Source organism: Petaurus breviceps, unplaced genomic scaffold (assembly GCF_028583685.1).
Source record: "Petaurus breviceps papuanus isolate PSGF00001 unplaced genomic scaffold, PetGlider_PUasm1.0 90845, whole genome shotgun sequence".
Lineage (NCBI taxonomy): Eukaryota > Metazoa > Chordata > Mammalia > Diprotodontia > Petauridae > Petaurus > Petaurus breviceps.
Window position 1 is genome coordinate 3,127,176 of NW_027187359.1, and position 13,283 is coordinate 3,140,458.

Genomic DNA, 13,283 nt, shown 5'->3' on the forward strand with positions numbered 1-13,283 from the left:
TCTTAAGGAGCTTACATTTTATATAAATTTTCTACTGTTCAGAGAAATAGAATATTAGTAAGTTCAAAGTTGGTTCAGAAATTAACTGCATTAATGTTACATTTCAGAGGTGGCAAGGAGAGAATTTCATATGTCTGTCTTGATGGATAGGGTCACTTTTTAGTTTTGTGGGCTCTGGAACTTGAATTGATCAGTTCCCCCAGAGGCACTTGGGAGACTGATTCATAGCAGCTAAACTCATTGGAGACAGATTTATTAAGGCAAAATCCCATTCAATCAAGCTGGAATACAGCTGTTGTCTGGTCAATGCTTCCTTTTCCTAGTAAGAGAGATTTCCTGGGAAACCAATGAATTGCTTGGTGAAGTTGAGACAAAACCCAGAGAACTGGATGTTTTTAAGGGATAGATCCTTAAAAATATAATTTCCAAACCATAGTCTGATGGATTCTTCTCCCCCATAAAGTTATTCCAACCACGCGTATTTCATCAGGGCACTTTCTACCTTATGTCCTTGTTCTTATAGTAGAGAATCAGTGTGTGCAGAAGATTAGGGGGAGATGAACAAGTGAGAGTTAGCAAGCCTGTCGAAATGGAGGAGGCATCATCCCAAGACAATGACTCTGACAAGGAATCAAATAAACAATCAGCAGCACAATCAAGGACAGAAATTCATGTGTTGCCAGATGCAAGCCAATAGGTGGGAACATATGGTCTGAGTTTAGGAGTAATGAATCCAAATCCAAGCTCGGTGGGGATGGGAGTAGTACACACAAAGCAGGGTTGGGAGAATAACATGTAGGGAGGAGTTTGGTACTTAATGCAAAAATACAATTTAGGGCAGCCTGATTTTATGGTGGTGGGTGGAAGCCACATCCCCTTCCCACTCAGCTGAAGGAAATGGCCCAGTGTTGTAGATCTACAGACTGATTCTTTCCTACCCATTTATTTTTCTTATCAGGTATACAACAACAGACTAACACAGCATTTGTGATGAATTTCAGAGATGGCTAGATGGTCCTGGATTAAAACCATTGCCCTAGGTCAGAGGTTCTTAAACTTTTTTGTATCATGAATTCCTTTAGCAGTCTTATGAAGCTTAGGGACCCTTCCAAGAATAATGTTTTTAAATGCATAAAATACATAGGATTACTAAAGAAACTGCAGCTTAGTAAATACTAAGATGCCATATTTTTTCCTTCCATCCAAATTCATGGACCCTACCATGTACCTTTTAGGGGCTAATGTGCCCCAGGTTAAGAACCTCTGCCCTAGATTAAAACTGTCACTAGTGAATTTCTTTATCTCTAAATAGACAGGTAGGTCCCTACCAGGAACTTTTGTCTTCTCTATTACTACTCCTAGGCATGGTGGGGGAGGGGTTGGGTAATTGGTGGAGAACTCATGAGAAAGTCATGCTCTGAGCTAGTCTGGCCCCGGTGGGTGGAGACACTTATGGTCAGGGAAAATCAATTCCACCCACTTCCCCAAAGGGAGGGATGTGTATGTGTGTGAAAAATGTTGTCTATGGGTTCCAGTTCTTCCCCTGGCTCATTTAAGAGATGTCATGACAGCAATATTGGTTAGAACTAAGAGTATGAGAAACTGATGCCTGGAGGAAAAGAACTATAATTAATGATGAGGTGGTTTATGAATTGATACAGTGTGAAAGGAGCCATTTGGGAGAAATGAGTCTACATATTCAGGAGACAGTGAGAGTGTCCAGGAAACTTGGAGATCCATTCAATCTCAACTAGTAGGATTCTTTTCATTATCTTTTCATCAGTTTTCCACAGAGGATCTGCCTGGCATGCTAGAGGAATTCATTTTATTCTTTTAAAATTCTGTGGCTATCAGTAGAACTTTTAGATGGTTCATCTGTCATAACTTATCTTTGCCACATGACAGGTCCACCCTATTCTGAATTATGCATGTAATGCATGTTTAACAAAAGTTAATTGTCTCTCATGCAAGTTATTGTTACTAATGTGCAATACTCTACTTTCATCTACCATGTGTCTTTCCATTGCTGTCTGCGTCTTCTGCCATTCTGATTCTTTGGAGAATATAATACCCATGGGATAATGCTAGTGTTAAAAAGATGGGTTTTTACAGCAGGAAGTGGCTTTGGATCTTTAAAAATATTGCATAATTTCCCAAATTGAGTCCAGCCCAATGTCCTCCTACCATTAAATGCTGGCTTCAGTTCATGTTCCATCCGCAGTGCCTAGTCAATATAAATGTAAGAGTGTTTTAATAGGTTGTCCATCCCACTGCATGTCATAATCTGGGCAACACAGAATCCCCATTAGCTTTATTCTTCCTGTATGTATGTGGATCTTGTTGAGAAGACCATATGGTGTTCTGGGGCTTGTTGTCAATGGCATAATGCTACCTACAAACAGGAGCATCTGGAGAAACTCTCTTTTCCATTTGAACTTGATGCATTACATTCTCTGAGACACTTTTGGTCCGTATGTATTTCCCTGTTGGATAATGTTCTTGATACTGATAATCAACGGACAGCTTTGCAGAATTATCTCTATAGTTCTACATGTCATGAGATTTATTTTTTTTTTACCATCTTAACATAGTCATGGCACATTATTTAAGGATATCCTTTCAAGCGGAGGTGTCAAATATGTGGTCCACAAGGTCTGAACCAGATTAAAATGTAATTGGGAAATATTTAACAAAAGAAAATACAATAAAACATAGATAAACATTCTATTTTAAACTTAAATTAATATGCAGCCCACAAGGATCCTTATGTACAGATTAGTGAGTCCTATTTCTATTTGAGTTTAATGGCACTGATTTAAAACTTCTTTTTACTCTGCCATATAATTTTTTCTCTATTTAGTATTTAACAAATAATATATACAGTGAGTTCTTACATTCTTCACATCTTCCAATCAGTTGTGTGAATGTGAAGATATACACTACTGAAGAAAATCATCTGTAAGTGCCTGAATGTTTCCTTCTTATATTTTCATCAAGAATGCCTTTAATACATGCATATATGATTCTCACAAAGACTTTATAGGCAAAGATAATAATAAAATGTGATAAAATTTGGTGCTGGTATGGCTGTGGTAAATGAGGCCCACTAATATACTGTTGGTGGAGCTATGAATTGTCCTCACTTTTTTTCGAAAACAATATCAAATTAAAAATGAGAATTATAAAAAGTATTCATACCCTTTGACCCAGTGGACCCACTACTAGAATTATATTCAAAGGAAATTATTAATAGGAGAAAATGATTTATTTCTACAGAAATATTTTTAGAAGCATCATCTCACTAGTGTAAATCTATAAACAAATTGTCAAAAATTTGAATAAATTATGGTATATTAATATAATATCATTGTGTCATGATATGAACAATCAATCAGTCAACATGAATTCAATAAGAAAGGCAACATGGCAGAGTGGAGAGAACCAGCCTTCCTTAATGTTAGGAAGACTTAGGTTCAGGTCCTTCCTTTGACATGTACTATAGCTGAGTAACCTGCAAGTCACAACCTAACTGCTATAACCTTTGTGTTTATACGTATATATGCTCATACTAGAAAACAGAGATGGAATTGTTATCAACTGTAACAATTTTATCTAGAAGTTGAACCAATGGAAATCAATTGTCACAACAAGGGCACCAAAAGAAACCAGAAAACACCTTAGTCAGCAAATATCTGACTTGCTTGCCAAATGACAGCACTAGATAAGAAGGTAAAATTGTTTGTTGTGAAAATGCTATGAAGAAGGATGGGTGATGATAAGTAGTATTGCTTCAGAAGGCAAAGAGAAACAATGAAGGGTAAAACCAGTTCAGAGAAAGGTTGACAAGATATTCAATGAGGCAAAGTCATCCTAAGGTCATTCCAAGGTAAAAACACAAGAAGAAAAATGCAAAATATTTACAAAAACCATTTTTAGCAAACTGCTCCATCATTCAAGACATTCAAGAACTACTACACTTGGACCCTAACTGAACATTTGAGTATATGCTTGTGGACTAAGCTTGACAAGGGATAAAATAGAGCAAAAATGAAAAAAGCTGTTGAATTTGACCAAATGTATATTGGGGAGATCTGTGATGAAGACAACACAATTGTGAGAGTATGAGACTAATATACAGAGTCTGTGAAGGTAGGAAAGATACCAAATGTGTGGGAAAAATCTTAGACTATTAATGCAAAAAGATAACCAAAGGGTTGTCAGTAACTAATGACCTATATGCCTACTCTCCCACCTGCACAATATATTTATGAAAGTCATCTGTACATGAACCAAGAGAATCCTCAATGAGAGAATTAGTAGGGAATGGGCAGACTTTCTTAGGTGATGTTCAACAATGGACTACACTATTGCCATTTCACAATTAACTGGAAGATATAAAGGATATAAAATCCCATTGCACCAATTGTTTGTGTTTATGAAAAACATTTGATTCAGTAGAACAAAATGTCACCTCGTTGATGAGATGACATATCCCTTTAAGTACTGAGTATATTTATGCTGTGAATATTTACATATGTATACTTTGTTTCCCTAGATAAAATATAAACTCCTTGAGAGTAGGGACTGTTTCATTTTTGTCTTTGTATTCTCAGTGCCTGGCTTGTAAATAGGTATTTTACATGTACTGCTGACTGATGGATTGAATAGTTGCCTATCTGCATTTGTAGAGGGTATTTCCTCATCTGGAGTTATGCACACCAATGAAATCACAAATTTGAATAAAGATACATACCAGGCACAGTTAATAATGACTGATAATTGCATAGCATTTGAAGGTGTGTGATGTATTTAACATATCTTATCTCATTTGAACAGCCTTGAGAGGTAGATACTCTAAGATGGGTATTCTTATTTTCCAGATGATATTCAGAAAGAGAAAATGTTTTGCTGATTGTCAGACAATAGTGACAGGGGTAGGATTTAAATCCATGACTTCCTGACTTGAAGTCTACCTCTCTATTCACTGTTCTATGCTACTTTTAAGAAGAAATATGGAAGCCTTCCTTGCTCATTGTATTAAATGAAGAATCACAAGAAAGTCTGGTTTTCTATTTGTTATACTTCATTACCTTCCATATAAAATTCATGTTCATTGATTAATTGATTATTTATCTCATGGTTCAATGCCATATTATATTAATATGCCATGATGCCTATTGAAAGATATAAAGGTTCCTCTATACCATTCGTGCTTTATCGTGTTCAGTTCTGGATGCCACATCTTTTAAAAGCTGAAGTGTGTCCTGAAGAGCTTGATCAGGATGAACCAGAGAACATGCCAAGTGAAGATTAATTGAGGAAATGGAGAAGCTTAGCCTGGAGAAAAGAATACTTGGGGTGAGGGGATGAAGGATTGAGGTGACATGACAGTTCTATGGGAGGTAGATTAGATTATTCTGCTTGGCCCTAGAGGGTGGTGCTAGGCTCGATGGGTGGAAGTTACAGAAAGATGGATTTAAACTCAATGTAGGGAAAAGCTTCTGAATAATTGGAACTTAATCTAAAAAGAAAATTGCTGCCTCTGGAGGTAGTAGGTATTTCTTCATTGAAGGTTTTTTTAAGTAGATATTTCAAATATTTAAATATTTTAAAGGGGTCACTTTGTATGGAGAAAGTAACAGTCCCACAGGACAATATTTCTTTCTACCATTTGCTTTTTGATGTGACTTCAGGTCTCTTCTTGGGGCACTTGATTGGTGAAAGCCAGCAGGTGGCACTTGAAGCTTGAACTTCCTACTATGTATTCATAGAAAGTACCAATCTGGCCTGGCCTTCTGGGGACTCCTGGGTTTTATGTTTTAAATCTAGGCCAATGGACAAATTCCAGCGATAACTTACCATATTCTAGATTTGTGCCCTCACTATTACAAATTCCAATCTTGCTTCCCTTCTCTGTGTAGCTCCCAAAGAATTCAGTAAATCAGCATATAGCCAAAATGCTTTTATTGTAGGGAAAACAGAAAATAAGGCATTATAGTATGTTCCAAAGTGGTGGACCACAGATGATCCCAGCATAGTTGACTTGTCCACTGATCTGACCCTGTCTTCATCAGGCTTCTTTGCTTTTGTGTAGGGAGGAGGCACAGATGATCCAGCAGGGCTTTCTTAGTGAATGGACATTATCAAGTATTCTTGTTATTCAGATTACCAGAAAGGGGAAGAGGAAGCCCCAGACCATGTTCCATCTCTCCCTACCATTACATATAGCCAATGGAGTGAAACCAGTCAAATAAAACCTACAGTCTTATACTTTAACCACTGGCCCTGGGGAAATTGCCAAGGCTGGAAATTTCCCACATGGTCCAGTTTCCTTCTTCACTTCGGCTCCCAAAATGTTTTCGATATGACTGGAAGTTTGAGAGTGAGTCAGCTGCTTAATACTTCCATGGGTTTTGCGAAATTCTATCCTTACCTCCCCACCCTGGTTGCTCAAGTTGTTAGATGCCTGAAACTTCTCCTGGTATTATGGTTTTACTATAAGAGAACAAGTCATTTAGAAAGACTGCACTAATGTGAACACTGCAAAATATTGTACCTGCCCTTTAAAAACTCCTTCTAGTTAGTGTAATACCATCAAGGTCTCTGGCAGCTGTACTAAGACCCTGCCACCTCATACTTCCATTTGTCTTTGATGCTTAAAGAACTAGAAAAATGCAGGGGAAAAAAATCATATAGATCCATCACCTACAACAAAGATTACATTAATTTGCATATTTCAGCTTGTGAATGGAAGTGTTTAAAATGTATAAAATTTAAGGAAAGATTTTGTAGGCATGAGAAATTGGGTGTGTAGGTCAATAGTTGTGTTTTTGGTTTGTTCAATACTATTGGAGAGATTTTCCATCCTTTTGGAATCTTCTTTTGATGTTGAAAATTGATCCCTCTGTCAAGTAGAGCTCTTCACAGCCTGGTTCCAGCCCACTTTTCTAGGCTTGTTCCACATTATTCCCCTTTATCCCCTCTACATTCCAACCAAACTGGCCCCCCTGTTGTTCCTGATACATAACATGGTGCCTCCTGTATCCATGCTTTGCATAGGCTGTCTCCCATGTCTAGGATGAATTCCTTACCTCTGGGCAACTAGGTGCTGCAATTGATAGTGCTGGACCTGGAAGACCTGAGTCCAAGTCTGGTCTCAGATGCATACTAGCTGTGTGACCCTGGGCAAGTCACTTACCGTGTTTCCCCGATAATAAGACATTGTCTTATTATTTTTTTTGGACAGAAAAACACCAGAGGGTTTATTTTCAGGGGAGGGCTTATTTTAATGAACATTGACAGCAATTTTAATAAACAGGTAAATGTGAACAAAAAAATATACCTTTATTCAATAAGCAAATCACTGGGGAAGAACAGGATGACGCGCTCACTGCTGCAGCTCTGATTGGATGCAGCTCGGAGCGTGGCGTGCTTTTCACGGGGGGGGGTAAACGGTGCATACAGAGGGTACCGTAATGTAGCGTGTAGCGCAGGGGATCACCTTCACTACAGTAGCAATCTCAATAGGGCTTATTTTCGGGGGAGGGTTTATTATCGGGGAAACACGGTAACATCTGTTTGCCTCAGTTTCATCAATATAAAATGGGCACCTACCTTACAGGATTATTGTGAGGATCAAATGAAATAATATTTATAAAGTGCTTAGCACAGTTCCTGGACCATAGTAATAAATGAATAAATGTTTGTTTGTTTCCTTCCTTCCTTTGCCTCTTAGAATCCCTAGCCCCTTTCAGTACTCAATACCTTTTTAATTCCTCTGGTTAGTGGTGACCCCTGTAATTACTTTATGTTAACCTTGTATATACTTTTTATTTACTATAATATATATATATATATATATATATGTATGTATACATATATATATTATAGATAGGTTATAAGGTAATAGGTTGTTTCACTTGAGAGAGTATAAGCTCCTTGAGGGCAGGGACTGTATCACTTTTGTCTTTGAATTTCCTGCACCTATGCCAGTGCTTGTCACTTGTAAAATGCTTATTTTATTTTCTTTTAAAGCAATTTGGGTTAAGTAACTTGCCCAAGGTTACATGGTCAGTTTTTTTTGTGTGGGTTTTAAGTATCTGAGGCCGGAACTGATCCTGGGTTCTCCTGACTCCGGGGCCGGTGATCTTACTCACTGCACCACCTACCCGCCCCAATTATCAAATGCTTATTGATAGATTGTTTCATAGGTACCTTTACAATTACACAATTTCCAGTATGGATTGTTTAGATTGCTCCTGAGAAAATATTGATTCGGAATCAAACAACTTGGGTTCAAATCCTGGCTCTTTCCCTTATTGACCTACATTATAATTATAAGTGATAATAATAACAATAATAATCATAATGACAATTCTGCATCTCATTTTACCCTTACCCAAGGCTCAGACCCTGGGAACTTCTGGTTTTGGATTATGTGTTCCTCTTTGGGCTCTTTTGCAGGCCCTTGAAAGTACTGTAGGCTAAAAGTAAACAAACACAAATCAGGTTTATTGAAAGGCATGGAGAGAACAGAAAAGGGACTCATATCCAAGTTCCCTTAATGAGGAAATAGTTATAGCTCCACAAAATTTATAGTACAGACTAGTCAGGTCGCTAGCTCATGTATTCAGTCTGGTCCATTGTCAGCTTTCCTCTCATTCTCTCTGGGATCTTCATTGCTTCAGACATCTAATGTCTGTGCTACTTGTAGCTCCCATTCTTCATGGCCTCCATTCCTACAGCCCTTTATTTTCCTTGTGGCTGTTTTCTCCACAAGTTCCTGATCAGGGCTTTTGTTTACTCAGGCACATGTGTCCTTGGCTCTTCTTCAAACCAACATAACTAGAAGAAAAGGGAGAAGCAGACCCAGCTTCTTTTGACAGGTTCTTCCCCGATGTTGTGTTTTTATAGAATCAGTTAACAATGTTAGGATAGGTAGTCCTGGATCTGTTGGCTATAATAGAACTTTTATTGCTCCTGAAACCTTCTTCATAAAGCCTTTATGTTGGTCAGAGGACCATTGGTAACTTTCCCATGCCCTGGGATAAAATGTTCATATATAGATATGAAACTCATGATCTTTTTCTTTACTCTACTTCAAAAATGCAGCTAGATTTGCATGCCCCTAAAGTTTACTTGCTTTTAATTTACATTTGATCTAATTTTATTTGACTACTTTCTTCATATGTCGGTTTAAAGCAATTATTCCCAACTCTCATTAGTATAGAATTGCTGCAATTAGCTCAAGAAGTTGTTAATTCAATAAGCATTTGTTAAATGCTTACTATATACCCATACTGTGCTAAGCATTATAGATACAAAGAAAGACAAAAACATGGCCCCTGACTTCAAAGAGCTCATATTTTCAAGGGGGAGACAGTACGCAATAAACTATGTACATCTTAGCACAATGCAACACAATGTCTATGGGAGGTAATCTCAAAGGGTTCTCTTCAGTGGGTCCACAGTGTAGATTATAGCTCAACCCTGCCTACTCATCTGGTATGACTCTTGTCCATATATCCTCCCATATTAAATTCAACCCACACATTTCACCCCATGTGTTAGGGCCTTCTCTATTTCTGGTCATCATAAGGATTCCAGTGGAGCCGACAGGTTGTCCATCAATTATTCTTTTTTTTTTTTTTTGGAGGGCAGTTGGGGTTAAGCGACTTGCCCAAGGTCACACAGTTAGTTTTTTGTGTTAAGTGTCTGAGGCTGGATTTGAATTCAGATCCTCCTGACTCCAGGGCCGGTGCTCTATTCACTGTGCCACCTAGCCGCCCCAGTCCATCAATTATTCTTGCTCTCTCCATGTGACTAGCTTATCTTCCCTCTCATTCATTCTTAGATGAAATCCTTTGCTCCAGTTCTCCTGCCTAATTTTTTATTTCTGATATGTCAGAGCATGTTCTCATGTAAGGATACAAAATTGAAAGTTACTGTGTTATGTTAAACTGTAGCTGTATGCAGTTGCTTTGTTTCTAAAGACAGGATATGGATCCAGAATATAACTGAATTTGTGGAGAAGGAGCCACAGATGAGGAGCTAGGAGACTTGGTGTCTATAATTTGGCTAATTGAGAATATTGAAAATGGAATAAACCATAGGCGTAATCTTCAAACAGTGGGAAGCATATTGGATTTGTAGTCAGAATAGCTGCTGGTTTCAAATCCTTTCACCTTACAGATGAGGAAATTGAAGGATCAAGAATGTTGAGGCCACAGAAGACAAACCTTGGGAGAGGATATGATAGCTTCCTTCAAGTTTTCATAGTGTCACAGATTTAGAATTTAAATTTAGGGAACTCAGAGCCATCTAGTTCAGTCCTCTCATTCTACAGATGAAGAAACCGAGGCTTATGTAAGTTAAGTGACTTGGTCATGGTTATACAGATAGTAAGTATAAGAGCTAGGATTTTCAAGGTCCCACAATGCAATAACCAGCAATGAACCAGTGTGTTTCTTCATGCAGGTTCCTTGTGGTCATCTGTGACAAAATTAAACTTTGAAAAAAAATCTAACTCCTCTATATTCTGTTCTTTTGTAGATGTCAAGAGTGAATACAGAGAAATGGAAAAATTGTATAAGAGCCTGAGAGAAATCGCAGAGAATGCAGTGATGAGGAAAGGAATGCAAGAGTTTCTCATGAGAATGTCACCTAGAAAAGTTGGCTCCTCCAAAAACTCAACTCTTGTCATTTGTGATTAGGCTGCAGAATTTAGAAACTAAGCCTGAAACAAAAGAAACATTGATTTTTGTATACTGAAATATCAGAATAGAATCTTTCCAGCCTTCTAGTCAATATATCTTTTGGTCATTGAGATAATCTGTACTGTCTTTGTTCTCTGATGAACATGATTTTGTTTTGAGTCTGTAACTAAACCAGATGCCTGCATCCCTGTGAATGAATGTATGAATGATTGAAAAAGCACTTGTTAAATGTTTACTATGTGTCAGACACTATATTTCAGATCTGGGGACAAAAAGCAAGACAATCCTTGCACTCTTTCATTCTAAAAGGGGAAGATAACACATATGAAAGAATGTGGCTAGAGAGGGATGTTTTGGTCAGGGAAGTCACAGGAATGGTTAGTGGAGTCATAGGGCAGTTGATTGGCATGTCCTTTTCAGGAATGGTACTGTTAATTTGATCAGTTTTTCCAGAGCTAGAGGTGGTAAGGGTAGCTATGGTGGTCAGCATAGGTGCATAGCATGAATATGTCTAGGGAATGGTGTGGTGGATCTGGGTCAGGTTAAATATGAGGAAGGCTCACCAATTCAAAGCCCAGGGTCCCAGGGCAGGTTCTATAGTTGGGGGTTCTGGAGGGAGAGGATGCAGCACAGGAATATGGTATGGAGATGATAGGGGAGCAAAAAAGTACCATTGACCAAATGGTTTAATTTCTTGTCCAAACTACTCCAATCAGTTAAAATAGTGATCTGTTAAAAACAGTTTTGCTTCCTTTTCCTGACCTCATACGTAGTATCAAACTAACAGTCTTGGCTTAGGAAAGGCAGGCAGAGTAGTAACTAGCTTAGGATAAATGGGGCTTTAGTCCAGGGTGCCGATAGCCAGCAGGGAAATTTGCTTCTGAATATATGGGAGGATTTTCCCCTTGAGGAATATGAATTTTAGCCCCATGGTGATCTCAATCCCTGTGCCTTAAGTTATGAACCTTCAGATTCTTGTCACTATGGTGCTCCTCTTTTGGGACCTGCTTTCCCCCCTGAAAAGCCTCTCGAGTTAGACTTTGACCTTTCTTGAAGTGCTAGCACCCAAGGTCAGACTATCTTTTATGCTGCCCCTATCCCTAGCCATTACCCAACTGTTCTTATCCCAAGTGAAAATACTCCTTATTAGGGCTGTGAAGGCAAGTCTCTCCGGAACTGGCTTTTCAATGAAAGGTATTTCTATTTCTTTTTGTGTCTGTTTTCAGAGTGGCCTATCTGGTTTTCTAAATAACTGAAGCAATTTAATCTGTTCTCCATCTCAGTTTATTTTTGAGATCCTCCTGGACAGAGGTGGGAGATAAAGGAAAAAAGGCATCAGACTTTTTCAGAGGTTGTCAACTGGTCAGGGAAACTGGTGGATGTACTTACCCTAGTCAGTCAAGTGAAGACGTTCCCTACTGGCAATCCATTTTCCCCCTGCTGAAAGTGCTAGATGGAATATTTATCCTGGATAAAATCATCCTAAAGCTAGGTCAAATTTATCTTGTTTAGAGGTCTCATTTTCTGATGCCAGTTGAGGTCACTGGAGACTTGTTGGGGTATCTACATATAGTGTTGCATTGTGGTTGCAAGTCTGTATGGTGCCAAAACAAAATGGCTAATTCAGTCAGTTCATTATAGTCTAAAGTTGTATGTCCAGTAGAATGTAAGCTCTCTGAGAGCAAGGGACCTGGCTTGTTTGTTTGGTTTTTGTGACTCCGGTACTGAGCACAGGGCCCATCGCACAGTAGGTGTTTAATAAGTGATGATTGTTTATTGCTTAATACCTAAATGTGTCAAGAATTTTTTTGCTCAAGCAATGTCTAGCTTTTTGTTGCCCTGTAAGTGGGGTATGAAACTTTGTAAAGAAACTACAAATTGCAAACAAATATTTATTAAATGTCTTCTATGGTGCTTGGTGATGGGTGCAAAGGAAAAAAACCAAAACCTTTCCTAACCTTTCCTAACCTTAAAGGTCTCTATCAGGATAGGTGATATGTACACATATAAATACATACAAAATAATTTAAGGGGGGGTATACTAGCAGTTGGGGGGGGTTGTGAAAGACTTCATGTAGGAATTGCTGTTTGATCAGAATTTTGAAGGAAACTAGAATAGTTAGGACAATGGCACAATGATAAGAGATAGAATGTCCTGTGTTAGGAGTAGCATGAAGGCCTTTTGATGGGACTATAAAGTGTGTGAAGTTTTTGTTTTGAGGACATAACCATACTCTTCCAGCTGCCCATGGCACTCGGTCTATGTTAACACAAAGTCAGAATATCTGGTAGATTCTATCATCCCAAACAAAAGTCATTACTTTCTTGTTTTTATTTTTTGTCTGTGTTGGGCCAGATAACTGGGATGCAGAATTGATAGAATCAGCCATTTTGTTTTGGCATCATGCAGACTTGTAACCACCATGATGTGGACACCCCAACAAGTCTCCAATGACCTCGGTTGGCATCAGAAAATGAGATCTCCAAACAAGATGCATTTGACCTAGCTTTAGTATTCAGGATAAACATACCACCTAGTACTTTTAGCAGGAGAAAAGGAGAGTGCCA

The 13,283-nt window shown here is 38.4% G+C and overlaps 1 protein-coding gene across 1 annotated transcript in view; it reads left to right on the forward strand.

Annotated features, from left to right (window-relative positions):
• Positions 1 to 11,009, forward strand: part of NUGGC (nuclear GTPase, germinal center associated) — a 79,391-nt gene extending 68,382 nt beyond the window's left edge. The window contains exon 20 of the mRNA XM_069072279.1: positions 10,552 to 11,009. Within this exon, the coding sequence (XP_068928380.1) occupies positions 10,552 to 10,712 (161 nt within the window). The 3' untranslated portion in view covers positions 10,713 to 11,009. The remainder of the gene's footprint in view (positions 1 to 10,551) is intronic.
• Positions 11,010 to 13,283: the final 2,274 nt, after the last annotated feature.